The following is a 15,219-nucleotide window of genomic DNA, read 5'->3' as shown; positions in this document are numbered from 1 at the left end:
TAAATACCTAGCCGAGTAGCTCAGTGGGTTTGAATACCGACTGCTGAACTGTGGGTCGCAGGTTCGAGTCCAGCAGGTGTTTTAAATTTTTTTCAGATTACCTACTACTAAAACTGTATTTTTTGACTAAATAAAGTAAATTTGAAAAATTTCAACTTCAAAATATTGTTGTACATATCCTCCACTTTTCATCTACATCAAATTTCTCTGGTGTAGCATACCTCCTTAAATACTATTCAACAGATCTATTCAACAATAAACCGTTTAAATACTATTCGACAGATCTATTCAATAATAAACCGTTTAAATACTATTCAACAGATCTATTCAATAATAAACCGTTTACTATTCAACAGATAAGTATTGAAAAGGTTGACTATTCTGTATTTAACTGCTAAGTATTGAATAGTCAAACTATTCACTGAACAATTTTACAATGACTTATATCACTAAAACATTTTTAACTAGAGTTAAAGTTGAACATGTTATGGAATTTTACTCGACAAGGATACACGTAGTACACAGAAGACAGATGATTCCAAATCAAGTTTTGAAAGATAATTGCCAAGATTCTTGGAATTATTGTTCTATCTATACAACAAATACAAGGTTGAAAAATGTATTGCGTATCAGAATTTAGAAATACAAAAATTTGAAAATACCTGGCATGTATGGAAAACACTTTTTGACAACATAAAAAAATCATAATTTTGCTATTTCAAGCAATGTTTTTTTCCCCTACTTTTGAAGCCACATGTACTTTTATCTATTTACTCGAGCTCTGTATTGTTATCATTTTTCTCTTACAATTATATTAAAAATGCAAGCACTTACCAACAAATGTATGAGTGTGAGTATGAAAGTGTGTGAAAGTGGTTAGAAAAAAATGGCAAATGTTCTTCTGTCTTATGTCAATATTTGTGAAATAAAAAATTAATAAATAAAAAAAAAAAAAAAGTTTTGAAAGATAAGTTGTGTTTGTTGCTTAAACTATAATATTGATTACAATTTCCCATTACCAAATGAGCTAATGCTTTTTACTTGAGATGAGTGGTCCTCCAACACAAGATCCCCTGCTTCTGACATGGCTTGACCATTTCTGCTGACCAGGAGAGCAATGACCACTTTTATGTGATTGTATTCAATATAGTCCGGAAGTCTGTCCTTAATCGGGGTCAGCTTACTTATAACTGTAAAAACAAAAGAACATCTATGGCAATATTTGATCTTCTCCATTTGTATCATAATAGCAGTGTGAAAAAATTGAGATTCCTATCAACAATGCAAATTAAGAAGGGTCCAATGTGTGTAGTGTAATGTGTATTGGCATTCATGTATGTAGAATCTCCTGTGGTAGACGGTAAATTATCAGTGTATCTCACTAGTCTATGTGTGTGTAGCAGGCAGAATCTCGTGTGGTAGATAGTACATTATCGGTACATCTCACTAGTCTGTGTGTGTGTAGCAGGCAGAATCTCCTGTGGTAGATAGTACATTATCGGTACATCTCACTAGTCTGTGTGTGTGTAGCAGGCAGAATCTCCTGTGGTAGATAGTACATTATCGGTACATCTCACTAGTCTATGTGTGTATAGCAGGTAGAATCTCCTGTGGTAGATAGTAAATTACCGGTACATCTCACTAGTCTATGTGTGTGTAGCAGGCAGAATCTCCTGTGGTAGATAGTAAATTACCGGTACATCTCACAAGTCTGTGTGTGTGTAGCAGACAGAATCTCCTGTGGTAGATAGTACATTATCGGTACATCTCACTAGTCTATGTGTGTGTAGCAGGTAGAATCTCCTGTGGTAGATAGTACATTATCGGTACATCTCACTAGTCTGTGTGTGTGTAGCAGACAGAATCTCCTGTGGTAGATAGTAAATTACCGGTACATCTCACTAGTCTATGTGTGTGTAGCAGACAGAATTTCCTGTGGTAGATAGTAAATTACCGGTACATCTCACTAGTCTGTGTGTGTGTAGCAGGCAGAATCTCCTGTGGTAGATAGTAAATTACTTGTACATCTCACTAGTCTGTGTGTGTGTAGCAGGCAGAATCTCCTGTGGTAGATAGTAAATTACCGGTACATCTCACTAGTCTGTGTGTGTGTAGCAGACAGAATCTCCTGTGGTAGATAGTAAATTATCGGTACATCTCACTAGTCTATGTGTGTGTAGCGGGCAGAATCTCTTGTGGTAGATAGTAAATTACTTGTACATCTCATTAGTCTGTGTGTGTGTAGCAGACAGAATCTCCTGTGGTAGATAGTAAATTACCGGTACATCTCACAAGTCTGTGTGTGTGTAGCAGGCAGAATCTCCTGTAGTAGATAGTAAATTACCGGTACATCTCACTAGTCTGTGTGTGTGTAGCAGACAGAATCTCCTGTGGTAGATAGTAAATTACTTGTACATCTCATTAGTCTGTGTGTGTGTAGCAGACAGAATCTCCTGTGGTAGATAGTAAATTACCGGTACATCTCACTAGTCTATGTGTGTGTAGCAGACAGAATCTCCTGTGGTAGATAGTAAATTACCGGTACATCTCACTAGTCTGTGTGTGTGTAGCAGGCAGAATCTCCTGTGGTAGATAGTAAATTACCGGTACATCTCACAAGTCTGTGTGTGTGTAGCAGACAGAATCTCCTGTGGTAGATAGTAAATTACCGGTACATCTCACTAGTCTATGTGTGTGTAGCAGGTTGTGGAGAGACATAAAATGTTTGTTAATCAACACGTCTGTTTTCAAATCTTTTTTACGCATTTGATTTTCATAAAGCATACAACATCTTCCTAAAATTTCATTTTTTCAACACTTCTGGGTTCATATATTGTGAAGCAAAAGCTTTAAATTTCATTCATACATTGTATATAGTGAAGCAAAAGCTTAAAATTTCCAAATACCCCCAGTCTGTTAAAAGTTTTCTATGAGAGTGATGTTATCTCTGTATGAAGAACTACCGTATATTAAGTGAAATATTTAGCAAGTCACAAATTTAACAATTTCTCCATTAAATTGGATATAAATATTTAGCGAGATCGAATTCTGGTGACTCCATGATTCCTGTCTGTCAGTTTCCCTGCACTGATTGCTATCGACCTGCCCTATTATATCTAATGTTTGCTGCACTTCACTTGTTTTTCCCCATTTATGAACCACTTTTACTTCAGAGTGTATTAAATTTTGCTTTACCCAACTAGCTCCTTTCATTCTTCAAGCATTTTGCATGGCTATTGAATCTGTGCTATTGCTTTAAGCAATTTAATGGAATCCAAATACATGTAGCTGGCCAGGAGTGGAATATTCCTTTTGATAAGGAAAGCCTTCATCTCTCATGAGTTAAAAAGAATGTTTATATTTCTGCTCAAAAGTCAACTACAGTAACTCTTCATTCAACACAAAGCCTCACCTGACTGTATCTCTGGGCCCCTTATGACCTTAGTGACAAGCTTTTCAATCTGTGCTGTTACACCAAGTTTTACTGTATCCACCTCCAGTCCATTTCTGATAGCCTCACACAGATGGGTTACAACTGTTGTGGTTTTCAGTCCTCTTAAGGAAGCTACTTCTTCCTATCAAAATTAAAAACATAAAAATATCAGTGGTTGTCGTAATCTAGAATGCTGGTTTATACTGATAAAAATATCACCGGTCATTGTAATCTAGAACGTTGGTTTACAAATAAAAATATCACCAGTCATTGTAATCTAGAACGCTGATTTATACTGGTAAAAATATCACCGGTCATTGTAATCTAGAACGCTGGTTTATACTGGTAAAAATATCACCGGTCATTGTAATCTAGAACGCTGGTTTACAAATAAAAACATCACCGGTCATTGTAATCTAGAACGCTGGTTTACAAATAAAAATATCACTGGTCAATGTAATCTAGAATGCTGGTTTACTTCTCGATATGTAGGACTATCATACATGCATATCAATGTTAATTTCCTCTTTGACATGAGTGATACTTTCATTAAAGAAAGATGGTGATTATCAAATTTCGTTTCAGCTATTTCATTATTAAATACTCTTAAACTTAAATTTATGTTTCCCAGTAGTTCGGGTGATTGCATGACAAGTGGTAATCATCTTTAAGCAAGATATCAACAGTGATAGGCATTTGTACCAACTGTATGTGAACAAAAACACATTTTGAGTCTCACCATGCATAAGAGCTCAGCAAAGGGAAACAACTATTGGGCAACTCAGAAATTGTGTATTGATTCTGTTTTCTTTGTCATTTGTCAACTCAAGATTTATCAGTTAACATACCAAATATCTATTTTCTTCATCATTTTATAATTCGAGATTTATCAGCTAACATACCCAAGATCTGGGGGTTTTCCCCGTTGTTATATAATTTGATATCTACCAGTTAACATACCAATGATCTGTTTTCCACACTAAACATCACGTAGGATGCTCGCTGGGTTTCAGTCAGCCTGCACAGTTCCATTTGTAAATCTCCATCACTCTATGAAAACGCAATGTTTCAACATCACTATACATCGCTTCTGTATAATTTTTCATTCTAATGCTAAAAAATGTGCAGAATTTTCCCTAAAAAAATGCTGGTCCTATGTAATGTATTCACTCATATAATAATGAAACAAGAGTACCACAAACGGTACATAATATGCCCGTGAAATGCTTACATAGGGTGTTTTTCTTGAGCTATAATTTGTATAACTTTGCTTCAGGTATTATCAGCCATCATGAGGCTGTGACAAACTTTCATATGATTCATAATGAATAAAGGGTCTTAACTTAAAAATCTAGATTTTCTCAAAATGGACCAAGTTCAACAACCTGTAATTTTTTCAAATATGGAAGAAAATCAAAATCCTTCCCCAGATGCACATCTTCAATATCCATACAAACACTCCACAAAATAAGATGGTCCTCACTTGAAAACTGTGGGAGGAGTTGGGTGGACAAATTATATTCCTCCGTACAATATTAATTTGCAAATAGACCAAGTTCAACAACCTGTATTTTTCTAAAAAATGGTAGAAAATCAAAATCCATCCCACATGCACATCTTCAATACCCATACAAACACTCCACAAAATAAGAACGTCCTCACTTGAAAACTGTGGGAGGAGTAGAGTGGGCAAATTATGTACCCTCCATAGAATATTAATTTCCAAATAGACTAAGTTCAACTACTTGTATTTCTCTCAAAAATTGTAGAAAATCAAAATCCATCCCACATGCACATCTTCAATACCCATACAAACACTCCACAAAATAAGAAGGCTCTTACTTGAAAACTGTGGGAGGAGTTGGGTGGACAAATTATGTACCCTCCATATAATAATTATTACCAAATAAAGGGGCAAAACTCCTGGAAAAAAGGTCGAAATCGATCAAAATTGCAGTATGATCTAGAGTGACCCACAAAGGAGCTACACAGCAAGTGTCAGCATGATGTGTGAAAGGGAAATGAAATTATAAAGAGAAAACCCCGAACGGATGGACAGACAGACGGACGGACGTACAGACATCGCTGTACCGTAATACGTCCCGTCTAAAGACAGACGTATAAAAAATTAACATCCAAAAACGGTAGTTCTAACACAGTTTATCACAGGTCCAATCATTAATGATTACAGTCAAACATGCTTATAATGAATTTCAAGCTTTAATACTGCAGAGTGATATTTATTCTCCTAAGAGAGGAAAATAATGAAAATTTTCTCGAATATGATTAAAGGGAACGTAGGGTCAAAAATCAAATTTTGATATGTGAAAACTGGTACCATGCAGACAACAAAATCTAGCATAGAAAAAATAATTGCTGCTGATAACAAGATTTAATCTGTCATTTACACTGAAAACTGAGCTGAATGGGAGAATCTCTTATCATGGCGGCTGATGACGTGTATGCGGCAATTCATTACAACTGCTGTGCCTATAGCACTAAATGGGTTACAGAGTATCTATAATTTAAATGTTGGGAGTTCAAGCGAAATCTTGCACTGTGGTCAAAGGAAAAGGAATACATGTATCTACCTTTTAGCATCCCTGATCTCCCCAAAAACTATGAACATTGTGCAAGAATTGGATACATAACCTTGGAAATGAATATTTTGTTTTTGAACGGCATTTTGAGAAAGATTCTTTTAAAGAGGGTATCAGAGTAAGTATAAATTATATTTGCTTTTTACTTGGTAAATACTAATAATTCTTAATGTGTCAATAACCAGAGTTTATTTACAACAAACTTTTGCTTATATAATAATAATTTTCTAATTTAATCTAATTCAGTTTATTTTAATATCCTTATCCAGTGAACATTTTGTATAGGCTAAATATGAAATATTCAAAGTTAAATTAATATCTAATTAAGTTAAGATATTGGGATACACATCAAAACCTATTAAAAAGAAGATGCAGTAACTAAAATATTTGATGGCAGCAAGCCTAAGAAAATAAGAGAAAATAGCTCAAAAAGATGAGGAAAAGGAAAAGCAGGATACATGTAATACTTTCAAAAATCATCACAGCACTAGCACATTTTGTATTATCCTATTGTTTTTAAAGAAATTGAAAATGTACAAGTAAACAAATGAAGTATAGTACATGTATATATGAAGTATAGTATCTATAATTAATTAGTCATTTTCTTTTGGAAACCTATTGACCAACCTGGACTATTAGCATCTAAGGAAACAGGTAATTTGATGCATTTCTCTATTAAATGATTAACGTTTTACAACCAAGGTCATTTCAATTCCCCCTGTGCAGTTAATCTTTCAAATCTTGACATTTACGTGGCAATTACAGCAGGGGTGTAGTGATAATCAACTGATTTGTGCTGTATACAGGTTCACATTGCAAGATTCTCTTGTAAACAGATGCAATAATAAATCAGAAAGAGAGAAAACTACTATGAAAAATAAACTCTTTGTTGTGTGAAATACATGTACATGTACATGCACTTTCACGAAAATTCATTACTTAAGTTATAAAGTAATGGTTTGATTTCATTTTTATATTTTCAGCTCAATGAAGACATCAATAGTGACAAAACTATTCCACTCTCAATCCATATTGAAGAATAAATCAAATTTGTGCAACATATACAGATAGAATTGTCCAGTCATTGTCCATCATATGTGCTAAGGAATGTTCAAGTGAAGAATGAAGAAGTGAAGATAATGAACAATCCTGTATAAAGAATTCAAAATTAAAAGTTTAAGAATTAAGAGTGTCGCTTTCATCAATCCATCCCAATTCACTAATGTTTTCATTTGAAGCTGCTAATAATTCCTCTTCATTTTAATCAGCCTCATATTGGTATCCTTTGCAGTCAGACATGATCAGCTGCTTTCACTGAGAGGCAATTGCCCGGTATACGTCATTAGCAGATGGGATTGTGGGAAATATCTTAAAGAGCGATAACTTTATCTTGCAAAATGGCAGCCTCCAGCAGATGATGTGTAGCTATATTAAAATGCCAATTTCTACACAACAGATTACAATCAAATGGAAATAACCAGTGGACTTAATTACTAAATATCTAGTATTTGAAATGTGAAAATATTTTTTTATACCCTACATTCCCTTTAAATTTGTTTATAATGAACTGAGGGTTCACTATTAGCGGGTTTTATTTTACTAGTGCTTGAGGAGGAGAGAGTCCTTGTGTATAGATTTCTGATGTACACCAGTATGAACTCGACCTCTTAGAGTTCGTTAATTAATGCATTTCTCATACAGACAACAAAATGTTGTGAATCTTGGCTCGATGTAACTGCCTTGGCAGTACAATTCAGACAGACAACTTTGTAAAATCATTAATGAGGAAAATGTTCCTCTGCTTACATGTATTTTTTTCACATCAATTTTAAAACTGAGATCAGTGATTCTAAAAACTAAATAATTTAAAAGTTAAATCTCTTTCTTTTCTGCTAACGAGAAAAGTTAAGAACTGTGAGTCTGTCGATATCTCTGTACAGTACATCATTCTATGGTATGTGTTATAAGTATTCTCAAACCTTTGTCAGATCAATATCAGGGAAAACATCCATTTTTATGTCTCCTTCTTGGCAGTACTTTTTCAGAATGTTGATAAACATAGGACCAAACTTCTCCACTTTGGCCTGAGGAAAATCCTCCAATTTCAGCATGGACTCCTTACTGCTGGGCCTGTAACAAATGTGAAATGCCAGTCTTAATCCTGCAGTATACAAATAGACTTTCACACACTATTAGGATACAATCATGTATTTATTCACGAGACGTAACTTTTACAAAATCCTTGTTCCTTGCTAAAGTCTTTTATGTGTCTAAGTTTATTCATGAATACTACATTTTTGTGAGTCTCACAAAATTACACTTGAACAATGTTCTCACAAAATTACTACCTGATTTTGTTTGTACCTGACTTTGTTTGTACCTGATTTTGTTTGTACCTGATTTTGTTTAAACCTGACTTTGTTTGTACCTGATTTTGTTTGTACCTGACTTTGTTTGTACCTGATTTTGTTTGTAACTGATTTTGTTTGTACCTGATTTTATTTGTACCTGATTTTGTTTGTACCTGACTTTGTTTGTACCTGACTTTGTTTGTACCTGATTTTATTTGTACCTGACTTTGTTTGTAACTGATTTTGTTTGTACCTGATTTTATTTGTACCTGATTTTGTTTGTACCTGACTTTGTTTGTACCTGATTTTGTTTGTACCTGATTTTATTTGTACCTGATTTTGTTTGTACCTGACTTTGTTTGTACCTGACTTTGTTTGTACCTGATTTTGTTTGTACCTGATTTTATTTGTACCTGACTTTGTTTGTACCTGATTTTGTTTGTAACTGATTTTATTTGTACCTGATTTTGTTTGTACCTGACTTTGTTTGTACCTGATTTTGGCCATGTCTAGGAGCACCTTGTTGCTGGCTATGGAGTGTGGCGTGTATCCTGTCTCCTGAGCTAAGTCATTTCTCTCCTTCACAAGCTTGGAATACAGATCTGCCTGAAAGTACCGAGTCATACACTACACACTCAAAATCTGAAAGTATCGAGTCATACACTACACCCTCAAAATCTGAAAGTACCGAGTCATACACTACACACTCAAAATCTGAAAGTACCGAGTCATACATTACACACTCAAAATCTGAAAGTACCGAGTCATACACTACACACTCAAAATCTGAAAGTACCGAGTCATACACTACACACTCAGAATCTGAAAGTACCGAGTCATACACTCAAAATCTGAAAGTACCGAGTCATACACTACACACTCAAAATCTGAAAGTACCGAGCTACACACTCAAAATCTGAAAGTATCGAGTCATACACTACACACTCAAAATCTGAAAGTATCGAGTCATACACTACACACTCAAAATCTGAAAGTATCGAGTCATACACTACACACTCAAAATCTGAAAGCACCGAGTCATACACTACACACTCAAAATCTGAAAGCACCGAGTCATACACTACACACTCAAAATCTGAAAGCACCGAGTCATACACTACACACTCAAAATCTGAAAGCACCGAGTCATACACTACACACTCAAAATCTGAAAGCACCGAGTCATACACTACACACTCAAAATCTGAAAGCACCGAGTCATACACTACACACTCAAAATCTGAAAGCACCGAGTCATACACTACACACTCAAAATCTGAAAGTACCGAGTCATACACTACACACTCAAAATCTGAAAGTACCGAGTCATACACTACACACTCAAAATCTGAAAATGTGATATACGTCATATAGAAGGTAAACATAAAACAAATAGATGGAAAGCTCTTGCAAAATGGCATCTGTGAATGGCAGTTCATGAAGGCACCCTCACTATTTAGTCCAAAATGTGAGGTCAAGGTTACACAGATAAAGGTCAAGGTTACACAGTTAAAGGTCAAACATTGGACAGAGATATTTAATGCTCTTGTGAAGATGTACTTGCGATTATGTAAATGAGGAAATCTTCTAAAGGTCGTTCAGAAATAAACTACATATAAATTCCAGAAATATTATATTAAGATGGTCAAGGTTCAAAGTTCAATGAAGAGATATTTTACAGTTCATCAAGGAGTGAGCTTAACACAATATACCGATATGAAAGGTCATGGTAAAAAATTTGGATACAACTGCCAGGCCTCTACTGAGTTGTGTCTGTGTTTGAAGTTAAAAGTTCAAGGTTAATCCAGTGACCCCTTTAGATGTTATGGGACAGAGTGAACATAAACAACCTGAGAGGGCATGTAAAATGAGTGTGAAGCAAACACTGAGAAATAATAAAGACATTCTTGTTTTAAGATGAGCAATGGGAAAAAAGGTAGAAGTAGGGCGTTTCAGGAATGCTATCGAGATTTTTACCTGTATTTATTAAAAATCTATTTTATCATTTCCAGCTATTTCTCTTACTTGAATCCTGATGGCCTTTTCATCCACTTCTGGTTTCTTTGGTGAGAACTTTTTCCTAAGTTCCTCTGGTTTACTGGTCCAGTTTGAGGCTCCAGCTGATGGCTCGCTAACAGTCCTCACAAGACCCCTGGGTGGAGCCGGCCTACACAGAACAACATAAACACTTAAGATTGATTCAAATATTATCACTTATGAATACTTAATCCTGAGAAGTATATTTTGGACAGCTTTATTTTTGACATTCGAATCTGCACTATGTCAGGAAGCTTTCATGTAAATGTAAACTTCTCTGGCCAAATGGTTTTTCAGAAGATTTTAAAGTATTTTCTCTAAATATTTTGTCTGTAAAACTTTGATCCCCTATTGTGGCCCCACCCTTCTTCCGGGGGGCATGATTTTAACAAAATTGGATTTGCACTATGTCAATGAGCTTTTCATGTAAGTATTAACTTTTCTGGCCCAGTGATTCTTCAGAAGACATTTAATGATTTTCCCTATATATTTGTATGCAAAACTTTGATCCCCTATTGTGGCCCCATCCTACCCCCAGGGGTCATGATTTTAACAAACTTGAATCTGCCCTTTATAAGGAAGTTTTCATGTAATTTTGTACTTTCCTAGCCCAGTGGTTCTTGAGAAAATTTTTAAAGATTTTCCCTATATACAGTATTTGTATGTAAACAAATTTTGATCCCCTATCGTGGCCCCATCCTAACCCCGGGGGTTATGATTTTCACAAACTTGAAACTGTACTATGTCAGGAATCTTTCATGAACATTTCAGCTCTTCTGGCCCAGTGGTTTTTGAGATGAACATGTTTAAATGACCCCACTCTATTTTTGCATTTATCTCCCCTTTGAAGGGGGCATGGCCCTTCATTTGAACAAATTAGAAACCCCTTCACCCAAGGATGCTTTTTGCCAACTTTGGTTGAAATTGGCCCAGTGGTTCTGGAGAAGAAGTTGAAAATATCTAAAAGTTAATGGGCAGACAATGGACAACAGGTGATCAGAAAAGCTCACTTGAGCTTTCAGCTCAGGTGAGCTACAAAGTGGTTGGTGTACACTTTATAGGGATGGCCAGTTTTGAAAGGAAATATAATTATTAAGATTTCTGTTGGGATTTTAAAAATTGGCCGATATTTAGGGTGGTCCAGTTTTCTGAGGAGGCGGTTTGGAGAAGTTTCACTGTGTAGTTCTACAGTACCCGCAACGTTATTCTTGACATTCCTATCATGCGTGTATCCTATCGTATCGTGCGTGTATCCTATCGTATCGTGTGTGTATCCTATCGTATCGTGTGTGTATCGTATCGTGTGTGTATCCTATCGTATCATGTTTTGCGTTTATCAGGTGTATCGTGTTTTGCATGTATCAGGTTTATCGTGAAAATCGTTTATCGTGTAGGTTCGGAAACTATCGGGATTGTATATCAAATCTAATGAAAAGGTACGATACTTTTCGAAAGCTTTATTCGTTTTGTTAATGAAGCTATTTTTAGGAATCGAGAAAAGACAGTATAGTTGAAAGAGAACATAAAGCTGTCCATTTTAAGGCAGAAGAGCTATTTTTCTGTCCAGAGAGGGTGAAACTTTATCACAATTTCATTCAAAGTAGTATGAAAAGTAGGAAGTGTTTGCCAAGCAAACCGGGGACAGTAAATCTGAAAGCCCCTTCATCTGAAGTTCATAAACATTTGCTTGTCTAGAAACAATTACATGTATTTGTAATCAACACTAACAGAGAAATACATGTAGGAAGTTCCGATTTGAAAGGAAAATATCAGTAAATTACATTGTTTATTACATATATTTTAATAAAGGCTCTTTTTCTTCCCATTTTCCCACCTGCATTCTATTTATATACCAACTACTGAATTTGTGTGCATCTGTGTATCACTCATGTTTTGATTTCAAATATTCTCAGGGACATTGTATTTCACACATTTAGAAGATTAAGTTTTAAAAGGGTGCAATGGTGTTGCATCTCCCAAAAGTCTGCTCAACTGGGCACAACTTGTTTTTTTTTTTACTTGTACATGCATGTACACTTGTACCAATAGTCATACAGGTAGATACTGAAAATTGATGCCGGTTTTGATGATTGTATGAATTTTTTTTACATACTAAACACAAGATTTTTTAAGTGTTTCAAAATTGTGAATTTAAAAAAGCCGGGTTACGTTTTTATTTTTTTCATAGTTTATTTATTTTTTGTTATTAAGATATCAATTCAAATACATATGTTCCAATTACTTATGAATATCAATCATCACTCATCGTGTAGAAATATCTAACATATGAAGATTTGGTGTAATGCAGTGGATCCTTTTTAAAGCGGTCATGATGAAAATAATTGTAATTGTTGAATGACCGGTGAACTGAGGAGCTTGATGAAAAATAACCCCCTCCTCGCTACACACAAAATATTATACATGTACTTGGTTTTATTTCACATCCAAGATAATAGACATTAGAATAAGAGAGGTACTGAAGCATGATATCACTACATTATATTACATTTAGTTAATTCCCTTTGTAATTTGTATACTAAACATTATTTGACAATATAATTTTAGAATTATTGCCTGGAAACATTCATATAGATATCAAATAATGAATTAAAAACTGTATATAGTTTAGTTTTCTGATTTTAGCTGTGATGGCGTAAAAAATTGAATTAAAATATATTTTTTTTAAAGTACGAACGTGTATTAAAAAAATGATATGTTTTAGGTGTATAATGAATATTGAAATCCTTCAGTATTGTTACTTTGTTATATCCGTAAATTCGCTATATCCGTGTTCGTTATAAACGCAAATCTGCGTTTATAACAAACACGAATATAGCGAATCGTTACAAAGGGAATTAACTAAATGTAATATAATGTAGTGATATCATGCTTCAGTACCTCTCTTATTCTAATGTAGGTATAAAAATTTCGTTCTGTCTAAATTGCTTCTAAATTTACAACATTTTTATCAGGTTTTCCGTTTATCGTGAAGATCGTTTATCGTGTTATGCCTGTGGTGTGTGAGAAGAAGTTTTTTAAAGATTTTTCTTATTCAATCCTACATATACAGTAAAACTCGAATATAGCGAACACGGATATAGCAAATTTACGGCTATAGCGAAGTGAAATCGATTTCCCCGGTAAATTCTTTATATATTCTATATGAAAATCTGTGTTTATAACGAACACGGATATAGCGAATTTACGGATATAACGAAGTAAATTCCTATTCCCCTTGAATTAAAAATGAACGAATAAATCAAGTTTTATATCGAATTTGGTTTTTTGGGGGGTTTTTTTCCCCGTTCTTTTTAAACCCCTTGTGATTTTTAACAATTCCTTTCCATTGCCATAAAGGATCCCCACTTATTACAAAATTTCTGTTTGTATTTTTTTCAAAAGAGGTTGTTAACGCAAAACAATAACTACACATAAGATATTGTTTACTATTCTTGTTAATTAAATTTGAAGTTTGATTGCATTTATTTCATCGTATACTCTTTTATTTGACGTGTAAAGCAACAAGTAAATGACAACTGCAATAGAGTGTTTGCATGTATTACACATAATTTTGTTGACATTTTTCTTTCGACATGTTCTTGCGTGACTTAATAATTCAAGATAAGTTATCATGTATACATAAATCAGTGTGTAAATGTCTTGCATAAAATATTTCTCGAAAATATACAGGCTTACTTTCTCTTAGAGACTATACAAAAGCAAATATATCGATTGCTGCTTTCTTATATACACTGTAACTGTTATACATGTAGAACAAATTAGTTTTATAACGAATTCGTTATATTTGAATTATGAGTTCGCTATAAACATATAGCGAATTACGCTTATAGCGAATTTTTATAGAGTGTCCGTAGAAATTCGCTATATCAGAGTTTTACTGTACTTGTATGTACTTTCCCCAACTACAGCACCATCCCGACCTCAGTGTCAAAGTCTGAACAAACTTAAATCTGTACTACGTGAGTACAATTACGAATCAATTCTGATGAATTGTAGCTTTCCCTTATACTTGTATATTACTTTTAGGCCCCATTGCAGTCCCTTCGGGGCTCCAGGTATCATTTGAACAGACCATTAAAGACAGTTTTAATGCAAGCTTTGACTATTCCAGCTGAGTGGCTTTTAAGAAGATTTTGAGACATAATCACACTATTTACCAATTATCTCCCTTGGGAAAAAAAGAGAATTAATTCAACATTTACACAGAACAATTAAGTTGGAAATGTTCAAAAGTTTGAAAATGATGGAAAATGAACAGAAGAAAGAGATTCCAGTATGTCAGCTCAGCCACACAAGGGACCCAAAAATGACCTTCCCCTCTGTTCAGTAAGTCTAAATGGAACAGTCCTTAGTAATATGACTATAAATTTTCTAAGTAGAACATACCTGACTGTGACTGACACAGGCGGCCTCATGTCAGCCATCATGTCTGAAGTGGGGGTCATTCTAAGGGCACCTGACTCTCTCATCCAAGTGGACCCCTTCTTGGAGAGTTCAACCGTTGAGCGGAAGCTGTTGGGGATTGCCACCTCCTTCAAGTATCCCTCATAAATCAAAGCTTTACCTACACAAGTCAACAAAGAGTTCAGCTGTGAAGTATCCCTCATAAATCAAAGCTTTACCTACACAAATCATCAGAGAGTTCAGCTGCGAAGTATCCCTCATAAATCAAAGCTTTACCTACACAAATCAACAAAGAGTTCAGCTGTGAGGTATCCCTCATAAATCAAAGCTTTACCTACACAAATCAACAAAGAGTTCAGCTGTGAGGTATCCC

The 15,219-nt window shown here is 34.8% G+C and overlaps 1 protein-coding gene across 3 annotated transcripts in view; it reads right to left on the bottom strand.

Annotated features, from left to right (window-relative positions):
- The window catches only part of LOC125665171 (bifunctional 3'-5' exonuclease/ATP-dependent helicase WRN-like), a 48,517-nt gene that overhangs the window by 1,746 nt on the left and 31,552 nt on the right, over positions 1-15,219 (bottom strand). Inside the window, exons 20-27 of one of the 3 annotated variants that reach the window (XM_056152107.1) lie at positions 15,069-15,122; positions 14,829-15,006; positions 10,410-10,551; positions 8,878-8,990; positions 8,013-8,163; positions 4,394-4,483; positions 3,413-3,575; positions 1,020-1,190 (exon numbers count right to left, since the gene is read on the bottom strand). In XM_056152107.1, coding sequence (XP_056008082.1) covers positions 1,020-1,190; positions 3,413-3,575; positions 4,394-4,483; positions 8,013-8,163; positions 8,878-8,990; positions 10,410-10,551; positions 14,829-15,006; positions 15,069-15,122 — 1,062 coding nt within the window. The remainder of the gene's footprint in view (positions 1-1,019; positions 1,191-3,412; positions 3,576-4,393; positions 4,484-8,012; positions 8,164-8,877; positions 8,991-10,409; positions 10,552-14,828; positions 15,007-15,068; positions 15,123-15,219) is intronic. The other 2 variants (XM_056152105.1, XM_056152106.1) reach the window with 2 other exon arrangements.

Source organism: Ostrea edulis, chromosome 10, assembly GCF_947568905.1.
Source record: "Ostrea edulis chromosome 10, xbOstEdul1.1, whole genome shotgun sequence".
Taxonomy (NCBI): domain Eukaryota; kingdom Metazoa; phylum Mollusca; class Bivalvia; order Ostreida; family Ostreidae; genus Ostrea; species Ostrea edulis.
This window is presented reverse-complemented; position numbering and strand designations above follow the sequence as displayed.